The 20,036-nt window shown below is 27.1% G+C and overlaps 1 protein-coding gene across 3 annotated transcripts in view; it reads left to right on the top strand.

The window, feature by feature from the left end:
* LOC126899274 (uncharacterized) overlaps positions 1–17,638 on the top strand; it is a 36,654-nt gene extending 19,016 nt beyond the window's left edge. The window contains exons 1-2 of one of the 3 annotated variants that reach the window (XM_050673989.1): positions 12,873–13,031; positions 16,140–17,638. In XM_050673989.1, coding sequence (XP_050529946.1) covers positions 12,942–13,031; positions 16,140–17,543 — 1,494 coding nt within the window. In that variant the 5' untranslated portion in view covers positions 12,873–12,941 and the 3' untranslated portion in view covers positions 17,544–17,638. Of the gene's footprint in view, positions 1–12,872; positions 13,032–16,139 lie in introns of those variants that run through there. The other 2 variants (XM_050673990.1, XM_050673988.1) reach the window with 2 other exon arrangements.
* The last annotated feature ends 2,398 nt before the right edge of the window (positions 17,639–20,036 follow it).

Here is a 20,036-nt window from a genome sequence, read left to right as displayed (position 1 = left end):
AGTGCGTGCGTATGGGGTCTGTTTGATCCTTCGAGCGACGGACCGTACAGGTGTATGTGCGATGCGTTTAACAGCAGTCAAATCTCGGGTGGCTTCACTAAAAATAACATCATTAGCTCGCCTCGAATTATGTGCCGCAGTGTAATTAGTCAGTCCGTATGAGATATTAGTGCCACGTTTACGAGTGAATATAAATAAAAAACGTTTCTGACCCGACTCAACCATAGTGTTAGCGTGGATAAAGTCTCTTACGTCACGTTGGAAAACGTTTGTTGCAAATCGCGTAGAGAAAATTTATGAAGCTATAAATCAATCACGTGGCTGTCAACCAAATGAATTACGTAACAACGAATTGTGGTGGAATGGTCCGGCATGGATTAATCTAGACGAGAACGTCTGGCCGTCAAGTCCAAAAAAAGCCGACATTGAAGCAACTAACGAAAGACAGGTATTTTTTACAGTACAGTCGAACAAAAAGGAATTTTTTCTGCTAAATAAGTTTTCCAGTTTTATGAAATTAATACGCGTTACCGCTTATTTATTACGGTAGAAAATGCGCGTCATTGAAAAAATAAAAACCGCGGTTGAAATTGAAGTAAATGAGCTAAACAACTCGAATAAAAATTGTTCAACATTTGTATTTTAAAGAGGATTTAATTAAATTAACATGTAAAGAAATGGTCAAACCGAACAGTAAATTACATTTTATTGATCCATTACTAGATAAAAACGGTGTAATTCGCGTTGCAGGGCGTCTAAACAATGTTACGTCACTTCCGCACAGTAAGAAGAATTCAATAGTTCTACAGACTAAATCAAATATAACTAAGATCATCTTCGAGCACAAACATATCTGTTATGATAGAGTATTTTATGCGAGTGGTGTCGATTTTGCTAGTCCGGTGCTAATAAAGAGTAACGCGAACAAATAAATTTAAAATAAAAGATTCACCAATACAAAATTCAATTTAAATTTATTCTAAATTCAGTTTAATTTTAAAAAAATATTCAGTCAATCATTAAGTCCAAAAAATTAAAAAAAAACTAATTCTCAGTGAGTAAGATTTTTGGACAGAGTTCTAAGATTTGGTGTATATTAATATTACCAAAAGAACTGATTTTAATATTTATCCTTCAAAGTGAAAGATTAATTAAAAGAAATGACCCCTGGTAGTTATTTCAGCTATTTCCAAAACCCATGAACCACAGTCATAATTGTTATTTCATAAGATTGTTTCACCTTTATACAGGGTGATTCATTCAGAATAAGACATTTATTTTCTCAGTAACTATTGAAAATTTTTAATTTTTGGTAAGGAAAATATTGTTTGATTCAAAAAACTACAATAATATGTAGTAAAAACATAATTTTTTCAAACTTCAAGATTAAAAAATATTAACTTGAACTTTCTTAAATGGGAACCCCTATTTTGAATTTGTTATTATGAATAAAAAAACAAATAACTTTGCTCTTATCATTTTTTTCCCCGATCAACCGTTCGTCTGTTACAGCTTGTTAAAATTAAATGATTTTGGACTAAATTTCTTTTTTTTCTTTTTAATTTTTAAAAAAGTTTTAATTTTTTTGAGTTAATATACATGTATAATACACAAGGGATTACAAATACAGGTAACTAATTGGTTTTTATGACATCAATATTCGCAGGTACACAGCATTTTTATTATCAATGGTAGTAAGGCACATTGTTGTGAGTTTATAAATACACTAACTGACAATGTAAAAAGTATATCTATTGATAGTCATAATTAATAACGTTCCCATCGGAAGGGAGAATTAGTGCAATATCAAACATGCTTTTAGGATTATAGCCGTGAACTAAATAAAACGGCGTATAATTTGTAACCGAATGTATTGAAGTATTATAGGCGTATATAACGTACGGTAAATAATCTGCCCACTTATTATTATTCTGAACGTAGTGCGATATCATGTCTATAACTGTTTGATTTTTCCTCTCCACCTGACCTTGTGAAGTAGGCTTGTATGGAATTCCGAATTTTTTGTCTATCCCAAAAGCGTCCATTAGGTCTAAAACTGTCTTTGACGTAAAATGAGTTCCATTATCTGACCTAATTATCCTAGCTGGACCAAATCTTAAAAGTCTAAAAGAAATTTATTGGTACTACGCGCATTGGCATTTGTAAATGGTTGAGCTACGCAAAATTTTGATAAACGATCAGTAGCTACTAAAATATACTTATAAGATCTTGACTTTGGATGGGAACCAATATAGTCAATAATTATTTCACTCATAATCTTACACTTGTCTAAATCGTATCTTCCTACTTTTGGTGGCTTACTTTGTTTATATGGTTTCCTCTTTTGACACCTTTCACATGACAGAATATATGCCTTTATATCTTTTCTCATTTTTGGCCAATAATATTTACTCCTAATTTTGTTTAGAGTTTTTGAAAAACTGATATTCCCGCTTAAAAAACTATCATGATTATCAATTATTACTTGTTTAATAAATTTTGAAGGTAAAGCTATTGCGTATACAGGGATTTGTCTAATTTTTTTGTAATATAATATATCATTATTTTTTATTTCGTAATTGTCAGCCTTATTTAAATAAAACGAATTTGATGAGCTAGGGTTTTTAATAGCTCCTATAATGTTATGTAAGTACGCATCATTTGCTTGTTCTACAGCAATATTAATAGGTTGAACAAGATTTATTTTAAAAATATCATTTTTAATATTCGAATTTAAATTATTAATAAGCTCATTTGAACTGGGATAACGCCATAGATGATCCGCGGCCCTATTAAAAATACCTTTTTAATATTTTATTTCAAAATCATAGCCCATTAATTTCGTCCGTATCCTGTTTATAACGTTAGATTCAGTTTTTATATTCATAAAACTTGTTAAATTTTTATAATCAGTCCAAACCTCAATTTTTCTACCGTGAATATATTGCCTATAATGGGTAAACGTGAAATGAATAGCTAAAACCTCGAGTTCCATTGCGGAATAATTAAACTTGGCGGGCGTTAACTTTTTAGACGCGTAAGAAATTGGATGAATTTCGTTATTATCGTCACGTTGTTGAAGTATAACACCTAGACCTAATTTACTAACATCTGTAACTAGTATAGTTTCCAAATTTACGTTAAAATGCGCGAGGAGTGGAGGTTTCGTAAGTTTAGACTTTAGCTCTTTAAATGCTGTTTCATGTTCAGCTAACCATTTAATTTTTTCACTTTTTGTTTTAAATTTACCCTTAGTCAGATCTGTAAAAGGTTTCGCCAGTTTTACTAAAGTTGGGAATGAATTTTCTGAAATAATTGGCGAATCCTAAAAAACTACGAAGTTGTTTAATAGTGTTAGGGGGAGGGATTTTTTTTACCGATTCAATGCCCTCATCGGTTGGCCTAATGACTTTCGATTTATGATATTATCGAGTACTTGTATTTCCTCGTATCCGAATTTACATTTTGATGGCTTCAATTTCAGATTATACTGTCTGAATCTCTGTAATGTTATGTCTAATGAATATAAATATTGATCGAAAGATTTTCCAAAAACTGTGCAATCATCTAAGTAGCAAATATTGTTTTTATAAGTAAGACCTCTCATAATTTTGCACATGGCGGCCTGATATATTGCTAGAGCATTATTAAGTCCCATTGGAAGTTTTTTGAATTAAAAATGTCTCGTATCAGTAGAAAAAGCTGTATATTGTAGAAAATTTTTAGAAAGTTTGAATTGATAAAACCAACTGGATGCGTCTAATAATGAAAAATAGTGGTTACCAGCTCAGCAGTTATATATATTTTGAATTATCGGCATGGGAAAACTTTCTTTTAATAAAATCGAATTTAATTTTCTATAATCTAAAACCATTCGATACTCCTTAGGGGTTGGGCCCCTTTTTTGTCGCTCTGTGGGAGGTTTTTATCTACTAAAAATACCGGATTACTATATGGACTATTTGACCGTTCTATTATGCCGGCCTTTAAACCTTAAGCAGGCGCGTGGGGGTCTAGCATACCCCCACATAAATAAAAACGTATGTATTATATTGCATAATAGGTGTACATAGATATAAATTTAGAAGATGGTTTTTATAGTAATATTGAATAGATTTTCATAAATAAATACCTTTGAAAAAAAAAATGTATGACTTAAAATATCCATCAAAGTTGAAATGGGTCATAATGACCCCCACGCGACTATGAACGTTATAATTTTTTTTTGGACTTGTATTTTTTTTCAAAATATCGTTTTATAGTAAATGCAATGTTATTAGCGATATAATATTGTGGAATTGGGATTATGTGGATCTGCCACCGACTGTGCAATTAAGTTTTAAAAATAAATAATCTATTGAGAATTTCCACTACTCGATGATACGGAACAAACACGAACAAAACATGTAATAAATATATCACGTCGCAATGTGGACACATTGATTATCGGTAATCGATGTGCTTCTACGAACGAGTTTACACCTCAACGTACAAGTACAATATAAAATAAATTTTTTCGATATTTTCAACTATTGAATACAATTATCAGACATTTGCTATAAAAACTAGGTACCTACTGAAAAGTTCGGTACATTCAATTATTAAATAATATACGAAGGTAAGCGCATTTATATATTTATGTTATATACAAATTAAAACTATATTATTCTTAACTAATAAGTAATAAATGTAGTCCAGATCACAATGGCCAGTCACTCAGAATACCTAGAAATACAGAGTATTCAAAATTTGCTAAATGAAAGTATTCCTGAAGAAAACGAAATGAGCTTTAAGAATGACACTGTTCCGGGAGGTGTGAAAGGTGGAGCAAAAAATTGTAAAACTCCTATTGATTGTTTTTCATTATTCATAGACGATAAAATAATCAGAAGTGTTGTATTTTGTACGAATTTATACATTGATCGTATCGCTCACAAATTCGTTCGTAGTAGAGACGTAAATAAAACTGATGAGGACGAAATTAAATGTTTACTCGGCTTACTCATTCTATCAGGAGTAAATAGGTCAGAACATCAAAATTTAGAAGATCTTTGGAGAACAAATGGTTTAGGAATAGGTATTTTTCATTCAGCAATGACGTTGAAACGATTTTTTTTCTTATTACGTTGTATTTGTTTTGACGATTACAGAGATCGTCAATCTCGTAAAGAAATTGATAACTTCGCTGCTTTTAGAGACATTTTTGAACTTTTTTTGGCCAATTGTGAAAATAATTATGCTGTATCCGAATATACTACAATCGATGAACAATTTGTTGCANACCGAATATACTACAATCGATGAACAATTTGTTGCATTCAGGGGTAGATGTCCATTTCGTGTTTATATACCAAGTAAACCAGCTAAATATGCTTTGAAAGTCCGTCGCTCGAAGGATCAAACAGACCCCATACGCACGCACTGTAGCGTCCGCAAAACCGTGTACTTGGACTCCGATGACTTTTTCCCAGTCGACGATGATAAGCCTTGGTATTGTTATGTTTTCAATGGATGATACATTTGCCCTATAAAATTCCCAAACGGTCTCTATCGCGACAAGTACTACATCGTTCCACTCTACCTGGTGCTGCCAACACTCTTGCATTATTTTTTTAGCAGTAATAATAACCGGTCCAATTAAACCAAGTGGATCATACATTTATACTATATATATGTATATCTCATAACGAACCAAACAGCTATGTGTATCGCGGTGTACTAGTCTAAGATAAAAAATACAATAAGTGATAAACGCCATTTATTCTAGTGGACGATCGATATAACATAAGCCGCAACAATTAATATTGTCGTATCCCTTATTAGATTTATAAATTAGTAAACTATTGAGTCCTAATTGACTTAACTCTAAACCTTGTAATACTACTAAAGGGTATGTCCACGACTGTCAGCTGTAACCCAAAAGAGTAATAAGATTAAGGGTTCTCAACTATTACCACCCTCAATTTTTGAGGGTAATATCTTTGACTAGATACAATTTATGATATTTTAACGTATTGTTGAAAGAAATCGGTTCGGTAAGAGCTGAGAAAAAATGGTAACAGATACAAAACAAAATAAAAACACATCATAGTAAAATTAATATCTTCTCAGCTTCGGATCTGAGCTAAAAAGTACAGTATATGAAACAAAATATACTACAAAATATATGTAAATACAAGTTCAAATAATACTCCGGTTTCCAAAGAAAATATTTTTGAAAACTCTTTCATGACATTTATAAATCATGTAAATATCCCTTTTAAATTTTTCTATGCTATTTTTACTTTTTGCCAAACAAATTGTCTAAAATTCATTATCCCAAATATTATGTTATGCTGTTCCTGTAAAAAGTATAACGTCCTATTTTGCATATTAAACATGTTTTCATAAATATAATTCCAGTTTATTTATTTTTAAAATCCCTCCTGCATAATAGGACAAGGCCCGAATTTTTTAAACAAGAATGACGAATGAAAAAAAAGTATAAAATACTAAAATAAAAATTATATTAATCCATCTTCTATTACTCTGTATTAGTTTTTACCGATAATTTTTATAGGTCCCATTACCGCAACAACCACTTCTCTCCATCCATCTCTAATTTGATATAGTTTGACACGTTACCGTATATTTTGCGATACATTTAATAAACAGTCACTTCATCTCTTTCAACAGCTGCTTTATTACATCACGAGCCCAGTTCTGATTAGAGTACTCCTGCTATTTAATTAGGGTGAAAAGTCTATCTACTGAAGCACGTTCAATTCAACGACCAGCGTCTCTCCGGTTTCTGACGTCTTACGTGCTTCTACACGTTCCAACATAACGTCTTTGGGCAAATTTTCTCTTATATATTTTTTTTTAAACCCTTTTTAACATAAGTAGTTGTAAATTAACTTGTTCTTTTAATTTTAATATACTCATTAATTGGATTATAAACTAACGAAATATTCACAGTGTAACGATATTCTTTTTTTTTTTTTTTGTTTATTGTAATAATTGTCATAAAAAAAAAGATGGTATAGGACAATAATTGACTATGTATGTGATATTTATACTTTTGTCATAAAAAAGAAAAGACGGTAAAAAGATATGGATATTAATTATAATAACATAACGAATGAAGAGAGATTATTATAATGAAGGATGATGAAGGAAATAAAATAAGTGGTCATATTTATGTGATATTTATATTTTTTTATAATTAAGAAAGAGGAATAGAATATAGATGTTATATATAAATGTTATGGTTAACGGATTGTTGAAGTACGTTTAGCTACAAGGTGAAAATAAAGCATACCATATATATATTCATGAACTCTTTATTAAGATACTACCACCACACGTGGTTTATCGTAAAAAGTAAATTGAAGGAAAATTATATTCGGTATGACGCACACCTGAGTCATATCAATTCTACAATGAAATGTGCAATGATTATAGAGGAGGATTTTACGACTCTTAATATTTATTGGTCATGCTATATGAATGGGAAACAATGTGTGTTCATGTAAGATGCTACTGTCCAATTGTTGGGCGCCAAGCCTTAATGGCTGAATTATTTTCTTTATGTAGTTGTATAATACAAGTTAAAACATCTACGTTGAACGCGTACTATTGTGACCCGAATGGTGAGAAAGTAGTTATTAATAACTTTTCAAATTATTCACCCTTAACAATTCTATTATTCCTTCGGTAAAAGTTATTCTTGATTTATCTTACGTCTATCCTTAATTTTTATGACATGCTTGGAAATGTAATTTCTTACCTTGTGTCCAGCTAGCTTGATTGTTTATTGCGTAAAAGATATATAATATATATTATATAAAGAGAACATTGACTTTTATTTACTTATTAATTTTTGTAAAATTATGCAAATTGTTAAACTTGAAATATTACTTCACTGTAATTCCTTTCTATACTTGGTGTCTGAGTATATGTGTTACTTTATATTTTAAAATAAGAAAAATTATATAACCAGATAGCTTATGAGAACCAATCCCTAGTGACACGTCATAAACTATTGTTTTACCAACAGTTTTAACCGCTTGATGTGCTAGGGTAATGATTTCAACAAACCATCAGCACCTTATGCAATCAATCAAATACTTATCTATTCAAATTTAAGATACACTCTACGATCTCCTTAGTGACATGCCATAAACCATTGTTTTACCAACAGTTTTAGCCACTTGATGTGCTAAGGTAGATTTTCGAAATGCACTTATTAAATAGATAATCCAATTAAAGAATCAAAAAAATTCTTGATTGACACAACTCACAAAATACAAAATAAAAAATTTAATTTGTTTTAATATTTTATAAATATTTAAAACTAAAAATAAAATGAGAAAAAGGTGTAATTATTTTTTTTAAATGACATTAATAATGAGAGATTTAGATAATAAACACCAAGTATGAAAAAGATTCTAAGTCATAGAGAGCATATCGCGAAACAGTCTGGTGCAGAAACACTTCATGACCAGATTTTTAGAAAAAAATAAGATGGCGAATGAGCTAGAAATTGCTCTTTTATAGGCCTGTTTTATGAGGGGGAGAATTAGTTTAATTTGCACAATGCTTCTCATTGGCTAGGTAATTAATTTAGAGAGATCTATGCGCAATCTATTGTTCTACTAATTTGCGTTAATATTTCATACATGTATTGGTGTTTTTATATCCATCATCTCTCATTATAATGCGGTTTATTAAAAAAAATCATTATTATAAAAATATAAATAAAATAAAATTATAAGTGCTAAATATCTATTACAATTCCAAAAGCTACATGATCTGCTAGTTCCTTATTAATATCCTGATTAAGATAAAGTATGTCAAATGAAAAAGAGATTATTAAAAAATATTATTTCTCATATAAAATTGTATTGATCCATATATTTTTCAAAAAGTTATAGCATAATAAAGTTAAAAATGTAAATTATAAAATCGAGAATTTTCACACAAAAATAGCATTTGGTAGCCGTTTTCACCATGAAGACAAGTCCAGAGGTCAAAATTTTTCTTTTCAAATTAAAGTACATTACATTAGCTTTAATTTAAGATATATATAAAAATGTCAGACCTTCCGGAACACTTTTAAAAGTTAAGTTGAAAAAGTTTTGTAAAAATTTTTTGTAAAAAAGATGTCATTTTAAATCCCCCCTGTGGGCAGGTAAAAAGTCAGATTTACAAAAAAAATATACCAAATAATAGGTAAAGACATCAAGCATCTATAAAAAAAAAATTATATTCATATGTTCATTTATATTTATATCCTCTTGACCTTCTTGTGTCTCTTTCCAACTTGTAGCCAACCCAATAGGGTATTCAGACATCCATATAATCCAGCTCATNATTAATCTATCCGTGTCAAGTTATTCTCCATTATTTACTACCAACCTGAGTGTCTTATGTAATCGTATTTTTCCAACACTATTTTGGATATCCTCTTGACCTTCTTGTGTCTCTTTCCAACTTGTAGCCAACCCAATAGGGTATTCAGACATCCATATAATCCAGCTCATNTTGAAAAAGTTACTGCAGTTTTTAGTAAAAAAAATTGAAAATATTTCGAAAATTAGCGATTTTTAAATTTGTAATTTTTTTGGAGGTTTCCTCCATTTACGGGGAANATACCAGCCTACTACGCTTAAGGACTTTAATTATATTTGTTTCGCTATTTAGTTCAACTTCTCGGATTGTTCTTAATTCGAACTACACTCAAACGTTTTTTTTGTCCAAATTTCCTTCTAAGGACCTTTCATTTAAAAGAAGCAAGTCTATTTTCATCCGTTTTTGTTGTTGCCCTTGCACCATAGGCGTATACTGTTATCAATATTATTAGAACTTTGTACGGCGATAATTTCGTTCTCATGATGATATCTTTAACTTAAATAGAGGTACTAGTACGAAACAGCATTTATTTACTTCTATCAATTTTTTTTTTCTAATTTCTTCGTGGCTGTCCGTATTTCCATTGATTTTTATGCCTCAGTATTTGATGTTTGCCATCCATTAAAAATTCTAATTATTCACTTTCAAATGTCTTGTTTCACGATTATGTATCGCGACTATCATGTACTTTGTTATTCCATCATTTACCATCAATCCAATTTTTTCGCTTTCTTTTATCAGTTTGCTAATAGTTGTATTATATTTCAGTAATGTAATTAGTCTACAGGTATTTAATTATCACCATATATTTACAAATTATTAGTTATGCGTACCTTATGCGCATAAGGTACTTTCATGATACTTACTTGATGACCCTTAAAAAATAATTTGTCATAAATTTTATCATTGAAATAATAGTGTATGAATTATTGATAAATAAGTTTTTATAACTTCTTATAAGAAAAATAAGGTGTACAGTACCTATTTATTTATATATAAAGCAATCACATTATTTCACAATCAAAAATTATAACCTTGTCATTACATATTATACTACTAAAACAAGTTCATAAAATAGTATAGCAGCCTACTTGGTTACTTGGTTGTTACTACTTTTTCTCAGCTCTCACCGAACCGATTTCTTTCAACGATACGCCAAAAGATCACAAATCGTATCTAGTTGAAAACATTACCCTCAAAAATTTTAAAAATTTCCCTCGTTTCCTTTATATGCGAAAACCTCCAAAAAAATTACAAATTTAAAAATCGCTAATTTTCGAAATTTTTTCAATTTTTTTTACAAAAAACTACCGTAACTTTTGTAAAAATTAACAAATCAATATAAATTAATATTTTTTTTTATAGATGCATAATGTCTTTACATTTCATTAAGTATATTTTTTTTATAAATCTGACCTTTTACCTACCTACAGGGGGAATAGAAATGACAACTTTTTCACAAAAATTTCCTTTTTCAACTTAACTTTTGAAAATGTTCGAAAAGTCTGACACTTTTATATATATCTTAAATTAAGTATAATGTACTGTAATTTATTATAGTTTGTCTTTACGATAAAATTCAACCGAATTCTATTTTTATGTGAAAATTCTCGATTTTATTTTTACATTTTTAATTTTATAATGCCATACATTTTTTAAAAATGTATGGCATTATAAAATTTTTTCATGAGAAGTAGTATTTATATACATCTTTCATTCGATATGCTTTATCTAAATCAGGATATTAATAAGGAAATAGCCGATCATTTAGCTTTTGGAATTATATACCAATTTTTTAAAATTAAACACTATGTAAAGATTAACATCGAAGGGTTTTTTTTTATAGTGATTTTAATCACTGACAGATATCATTATACTTTATTTAATTTATTTTAAGTGAAGGTTGTTCATGAGTAGTGTTTTACAGTTTATTTTTGTAAAATAATTTACAAAAATATCATGAAATATTTCATTTTAATGAATAACATTATTTTTAAACTGTTTGCTATTGGGATATATGAATTTTAAATGCATATGTATTAATTTTCTTATAACTTAAAAAATACACATTATAAATTTATTATCAACGCATTAGTTTTTTTTTTTTTTAAGGCTAAAATATGGCAATTTTAAAATTTTGAATATAATTTATTTTTATTTTCATATTTCAGTGATAATAAAAAATATTCCTTTAAAGTAATTGAAAACTGTGTAAGTTATTAAATAAAAAATAACATAGAATTTTTGTCTGGTCAAAAATGTAAAACATTGTATAATTATTTATACTGTATACTGATATATATCCATTTACTTATATAATAATACTTATGTAGGCGTAAATTACAAAGGCACTGGAGAATTAGCTTCTGCTTAGAAACAGAACTGAGCTTCTATAATTTTTAGGTTCTGAGGTTCATTAATGAGCAAAGGCGGAAATGATTCGATAAAACGATACGTCAATAAATCAACGTAAATCGAAAGGAGGTGAAGTGCCTAGTAACCCAAAATCGTTTACTGTAAATGACTGGGTGAACTTTTGTAATCTCCGAATACAGCGAAAAGTTTCCACGCGAGTTTCATGCCAAAGTAGTTATGGCTAGCAATTTCTTTAGGAAAGACGTCTTTCTCGCAGGAAAAAATAAAATTATTACCTAACTAATAGAATAAAGAAGTGAAAAACAAGTTGGATTGCTTATGTGCGCTTTGGGGGGGGGGGACGATGACATAGCCGTGGTATTATCTTCGATAGAATATCACCTGGATCACGATAATTATACACCGACTATGTTGTATTTCTCTAAATCGCTCATTAAGAAAAACTAAAATGTCTCATCATTAACCGGCAACCTACGGCGCTGACATAACTACAGGTGAAGAGTCGCCGGCCACCAATCAGTTTGTGATTAAAATTTTCATGGTCATATTTACACTTGTTTATTTTACCATATTATATACTATATATATTGATTCTTTGAATGAATATGAATTTATTTTTTCTTTAATTACATTGTCGATGCCCTACCGCTACCACGACACAAGCTTATTTAAAATTAACTTTAATGATCATTTAAAGTCAAATAAAACGTCCAATACTAGATCGAATGTGCTAAATATAATAATATAATAAGAATGATTTATTTATTTAGTCATTATCCAAATAATTATTAAACATTCATTATATAGAAGTAGAATTATTTTTATTTTAATATATCCAAATTAAAATGTAAATAACTTTTCTTTTTGATTCTTCGTCATCATATAATATCAGAGACAAAAATAGAAATAATTTTAATATCTATGAACGTCATAAATTAAATAACTTAAACCATATATTATTTTAAAAACAGATAAAGCATGTTTATATTTTGTAAAAATAACTAAGACATACAATATAGAAAATAAAATATCATTAATTTTTCATACTACGCAATAAATATAGATAGACATTAATTTTGGCTATAAATAAACTATTTTAAATCTAAAACTTCTAGGAAAAGTTTAAACATTTAGGTGGAACATCTCAAGATTAATTTTACAAATAGGCTAAAATGAATGTATATGTGCAATTTTTGATAGCAATTGTGCTATGTTCATCTGTTTCATCTGTTGTACAAGACTCGAAAAAAATTACAAGTCCGGTAAAAATAATTTTAGTTTATGTACTTAAATATTATGGTTGACATTATTTTCTATCATGAAATAATTATTTATACTTATTTATTATAGTTTTTTGTATACTGATTGATTTATTAGAGTTCTATTTATTTTTCTAAAGTAATAATAACATGAAGTATTCTATATGGGATATTTTAATAACATTTTTTAACTTTTGAACTATTACAGTGACATATACCGTTGGTAGACCTGGATATACCATGATTTCAGAGTTAGCTCTAGACACAGGCTCCATAAAATGTTTTTTTTTTTATACAAATAATATCCAAAAATAACGGTAGCACTGCGGGATCGCGTCACAGTGTGGACGTGGCATAAATGGGACAAATATAGATGATTTCTGACAGTGATTAAAATCACTATTTAAAAAAACGCTTCAGTGCAAATATGTAGATAGTTTTTAATTTAAGAAAATTGATGGATTATTTAAAAAGCAAAATAAACTCTTATTTCATTATTTATATCTTTATTTCAATTTTTATGATTTATAAGTGTAATATATAAATAAATATTAATTATAGCAATTAAATANTTATGATTTATAAGTTTAATATATAAATAAATATTAATTATAGCAATTAAATATAATATGAAATTTATATTTAATAATATAGGTATTGTAATTTTTAGGGAGAAATGATAATAAATTATAAAGTTGTTATTACTTTTATGCCAAACATGTATAAAAGTTGAAGAGCTTGAGCAATATTTTTCAAAAAAAATTGTTTGTTACTTATAAATAAATGTACTGATCTACAAACAAATTTGCATCAAAGACCAAAATATACTTTTCTAAACTCATATTTGCACCGATTTCAAATCTACGATCGGAGTTTCGCATATAGACTAAATAATAACAAAATCCTTCTAATTAAAATAACAAATATTTAATTTTGTTTGGTTACATATGAATAATCAATAAACATATTTCAATTAAAATATAAGAAACAAGCTAAATGCATTATGTACAGTATATCAATATATATAATTATTTAAATACCAAAAGTTACATAGAAATTATTATTAAGACTTCTATTCACCAAAAAATAATGATTTTAATGAAATACAGTCAATAGTAATTATATATGTTTCTGATCACATATCAATCTAAAAAGTAGAATATTTTATTATTATTTATTTATTTTCTATTTATTGGTAAAAATTATAAATTTGCAAGTTGAGCTAAAATTTTATTTAACAGCTCATTATTTTTAAATTAAAAGCATTCATAAAAATCAACTTTAATAAATCAAAGAATTAAGTTGAAAATGTCATTTTAAATTAAAATTTTTCACGATTTATTTGTAACATATTAAAAATCAATAATAACTTGATAAAAAAATTTTTTTTTAATTAATTTTTTCATACGTTTCTAATTAGTATTAATATCAAAAATGAGTTTATAGAAAAAATCATGATTATTTTTGCAGTAGGATAATTTTGAAATGTTCGTCTGAATTTCTAAAATGAAATTTACAATATTTGGTCATTGTAAGTTCATTAAAAGATTAAAATAGAGTTCTTCTGACGAATCTGTCATTAATATTTATCAAGTTAGAGCAAATGAGAAAGATGAATGACAGATATTAAAAAAACTATACAATAAAATATTTTAATATGAATAAGAATTTTTTTTCACAAGGGGAGACTACAGTGATTGGGTCCTTAATGTATATTTAAAATATTCAATCAAACAAATTTGTACTTTTTTTTCCACCTCAAAAAAAATAATTCCAATGAAGCTGAAAGGTAAGTTCTACAAGACTGTAGCAAGACGAGCTATGATATATGTTTCAGAATGTTAAGTGACTGACAAGAGAGTAGACCATAGAATGATTATAATAGAGATGAGAATGCTTAGAATTATTTAAAGATTTGTATTTAAAATAAAAATTTGGTTTTCATAATACCAGAGACCAAACAAAACTTTCAATGGGTCATACATTATAATCGTTATTCTTAATATAGTCAATAAAAACTTTATCATGTGCAAACAAGCAATAAACGGATCATCAAATAAAAAATATTAAAAGAACAAAATTTTATGAAAATTTACTAATAGTATATCATACTGTATATCTAATATATTTTTTTCCACAATGAACATGTATAAAAGTATAATTATTCAGCCAAACCAAATTTAATTGATTGAAGTATTTTGATTCAACTACAAAATGAAAATGAATCATTAAAAGAAATGAGCTAAAAAAAATTAACAAGCAACAACAGAATAACTAGAAATTTTATAAATTTAATTTTAACTATATTGTAAGCTAAACATATTTTACCATTACAGAAAACTAAGTTGAAATTTCTTTATTCTAACGGGATGAAAAACAAAATTATTAAATTACATAATATATAGAGTTTTTGATATCAAACATTTTTATTTTTTTATAAAACTTAAATTTTTAATTGATTTTAAGAAAATTTTTATCCCTATTTAAATCAGTTTATATAAATAAATTATAATATTATATATTAATTAAATATTTTAATAATTATACATTATAACACATAATTAATTTTTATTAAAAAAAAGGACTATCCAAATACTTCAATAAATCTTATTGAAAGTTATCTCATTGAAGTTAAAAATTATATCATTAAATTATTTTATTGACTACATATCAATTACACATACATATACAAAAATAAATATTATCAATTTCTTAATTTTGAGTAAAATAATTATTAATTGGTTGCAGTTTGAGTGCAGCTAAATTTAAAAACATATTCCAAAAACGTTAGATGTTTTATATTTAATATTCTTAAGATTATAAAATACTTTCTTTTAATAAATATTAAATTTATTAAATATTTTTTTATTTTAAAGGGAATAATTTTTAATTGGTTAATATTAAATTATATTAATTTTTCACACAACCATAATGTTTTACAATGACTGTAAAACGTTTTTCGATTAAAACAAAAATTGTATTCATAAATAAAATAAAAATTAGTAGCTTTAATGCATCATTAAGACATTTTTTTCAAATGGGAAAATTGAATTGAATAGATACTTGAAATATAATTAATTTATAATTAATTTAAATTTATTATTTTTACAGTATGACAATTTAAAAATAGTAAAAAAGAGACGAGAATTAGATGAAGAACACCTTTTGTCCCTAAACAAACTTCTTCAACCCGAAGATAATGAATTATTTTTTTCAGAAAATGATATAAGTCTTCTAAATTCTCAAAAAAAGGAAACACTACGAGAAAAGTACAATAAAAGAATGGAATTTTTACACTGTCAAAATGCATATATACTGAAATACTTTGAAAGGAAAATTATAGATGGTCTTATATTATGTGATGGCAGACCAGACCCAAATAAAATAGATGAATTCAAAGTATACCTATCTTATGTAGAAAATATGTTATCGATATTGTATTATAATCGTATTAAAGCAAGTAAATGGATTATTACGATTTATATGCAACTTTTAGCTGTAGTTACAGAAAATCATATAGTTCTAAATAAATATTTTTTTTCATCTGGGTCTCTCTTTAGGGATATAGATACATTTTATATGGATTGTGCACAAAAAAAACTTGTACCAGATATAAAAATGTTTAATACAAATAATTTTAAAAATAATGAAATTAAAATCCTAGTTGAATATTTATACGATAATGAAAAATTTAAAAATATGTACAGCAGTACTTTATTTACACTAGACAATATTACTCTACAATTTGTAATGGAAAATTTCCAGGAAGTAATTTTTCTAACCTCAATAAGTAATATGTATGATTGGTCTGATGTTAAAGATTTAATGGACAATTTTAAAACTAAGGTTACGAACATTTATTTTAACGGTATATGGGCTCTTGAGCCTTATGCCGTCTTTCAATTTCACTGGAAAATTCAGCAAATTATTTATACACATTTTTTACTTCATATTTCATTTCATTTAAACGTTTTTCGGAAGGAATCGGGCTTAAAATTTTTCGTAGGATCTGAATCATTTGTTTCTGATATACAAGAGCAATATAAAGATGTGAATGTCAAAGAATTATGGCAATCACTTGGTGAGCCATTAAAAAAGATTATCAAATTTTTAGATTACAATGATAATATATTCAATGAAATATTAAAACTTTGTGAGAGGGATCACCCTAAGTGGTCATCATTAGCAAAATTAGATTATCAAGTAAAATTAATGGTTGCAAGGTGTAATATAGAGCTTAAAAACGCTGAAGATAAAAATATAATCGCGAAAAACAGAGCAATATTACGCAATTATGTATACTTTGAAGATTGGAAAATAAAAAAAAATATTGACAATCTTTCACAATATCTATCAAAAATGACTAAGTTATTTGAACGAATTGGAGGAAATATATTCTACTTCAAATTTCTTGTCGAAGATTATTTGTCTAAATTCAGCAATCAATTTATGCCCTTGGATGTAATCTATTCTAGTGACGCATTTTTTTATGAACCAGAAAATAAAAAAGATTGAGTTATCGTCTTAAATTTATATTATATATAATAATAATTGATAAAAATTTGAAATCATAAATGAAAAATCTTTAAAATATATTAATAAAAAATTTATTTTTAGTTTTTTATTTATTATAATAATTCTGAAAATGTTTAAGATGATAACATATGGTATTTATCAATCGTTTGAAATAAATATTTTTCTATATATAGAGGTTGAGCTTATATGCTTGTCAACAGTATTCTAAAGGACGAGGATAGTTGACTAAGCAATATCTACCTTATGTACTGAGGTTTACTATTTAATTATACTTCATTATACAAATGGTCAATCCATTCAATAAAAGTGTTAATAGAGTTATAATTTAAATTTTGTGCATTGTTTTTTGCAGTACTAATTCTTAATTCCGCAAATAGTGGAGTTAATTTTTCTTTTTTCTTTCTAAAAATCCATTTTATTCTGTTTTTGAATAGTTCTACTTGATTATCTAATAACTTAGTTATATTATTTCCCAAGATTAATGGTGTCCATTCTAAATGTAATGTTAATTTTAGATCCCGGCTACCGCCAATGGCACCGGAGATTAATATTCAATCAAACTTATTATACATACTAAATTCAAAGTCAATGACAACAAACCTTATTTTATTCATTTTATACCTAAATAAGCAAAAATTTATAATTAATGAATACATTTTTTACAAAGTAATAATAATAATATTTATATATACATTTATGCATTTCATTCATAATAAGGTTGCTATTTAATTTATGTCCTTAAAGAAACTACAATAATATATATAAAGCACTTTTGGTTAACAACAATATAAATATTTATTAAGAAACGAAATATTAAATAATCAATGTTCCGAAATGGTTCAATAAATAAAATAAATAATTCGTAAATGTTATTGTTATGTATAGTGGACTGTATCTTGCTTTATTTTAATTTTTAGCCGACGATTTTCCCGCACGCGTAAGTACATCGAACATTACTACGATTACATTTGTCGGTGCCATTATAATTATTATTATCACATATTAGTATGATAATCGAGCGAGAACACCGTCTACCTTGAAATAACACATTTCAATAGAATCAATATAAGATACATATAAATGATAAGATTATATCAAACGATAGACCCAAATTCATGGCCAAAATTATCAACATAATTACGGTAAAATATTCTTAGAAAAGTAGTAAATAATTAACTTAAAACTGATACATCATATTTTAAACAAATTACAAATAATTCAATAAATACAAATTACGGTAACTAAATTTAGCGACAAAAAACATTAGCTATAGGAAACTTAAACAATGAACATATTTTTTAATAGATATACAAATAATAATTAATACCATGCACGCATAAAAAAAACCCAACACAGGAGGGTCGCGGCACAGTGGTGACTTGGCATAGTTGGATCAAGTATAATGATATCTGACAGTGATTAAAATCACTATAAAAAAAAACGCTTCGATGCAAATCTTTAGATAGTGTTTTAAAAAATGGGTGAATTATTTTATCATAAAAAAAAAGATATATTTTAAGGGTATTTTGTCATAAAAAAAGTATATAAGATATAATGATATAAAGATTGACTATGTATGTGATATTAATATTTTTGTCATAAAAGAAAAGATGGTAAAAAAATATGGATATTAATTATAATAACATAACGAATGAAGAGAGATTATTATAATGAAGGATGATGAAGGAAATAAAATAAGTGGTCATATTTATGTGATATTTATATTTTTTTATAATTAAGAAAGAGGAATAGAATATAGATGTTATATATAAATGTTATGGTTAACGGATTGTTGAAGTACGTTTAGCTACAAGGTGAAAATAAAGCATACCATATATATATTCATGAACTCTTTATTAAGATACTACCACCACACGTAGTCATATCAATTCTACAATGAAATGTGCAATGATTATAGAGGAGGATTTTACGACTCTTAATATTTATTGGTCATGCTATATGAATGGGAAACAATGTGTGTTCATGTAAGATGCTACTGTCCAATTGTTGGGCGCCAAGCCTTAATGGCTGAATTATTTTCTTTATGTAGTTGTATAATACAAGTTAAAACATCTACGTTGAACGCGTACTATTGTGACCCGAATGGTGAGAAAGTAGTTATTAATAACTTTTCAAATTATTCACCCTTAACAATTCTATTATTCCTTCGGTAAAAGTTATTCTTGATTTATCTTACGGCTATCCTTAATTTTTATGACATGCTTGGAAATGTAATTTCTTACCTTGTGTCCAGCTAGCTTGATTGTTTATTGCGTAAAAGATATATATATAAAGAGAACATTGACTTTTATTTACTTATTAATTTTTGTAAAATTATGCTAATTGTTAAACTTGAAATATTACTTCACTGTAATTCCTTTCTATACTTGGTGTCTGAGTATATGTGTTACTTTATATTTTAAAATAAGAAAAATTATATAACCAGATAGCTTATGAGAACCAATCCCTAGT

This window comes from Daktulosphaira vitifoliae, unplaced genomic scaffold, assembly GCF_025091365.1.
Source record: "Daktulosphaira vitifoliae isolate Bord-2020 unplaced genomic scaffold, ASM2509136v1 Scaffold_2, whole genome shotgun sequence".
Classification (NCBI taxonomy): domain Eukaryota; kingdom Metazoa; phylum Arthropoda; class Insecta; order Hemiptera; family Phylloxeridae; genus Daktulosphaira; species Daktulosphaira vitifoliae.
The sequence above is the reverse complement of the archived record's forward strand: the minus strand, read 5'-3'. Positions and strand labels throughout refer to the sequence as shown.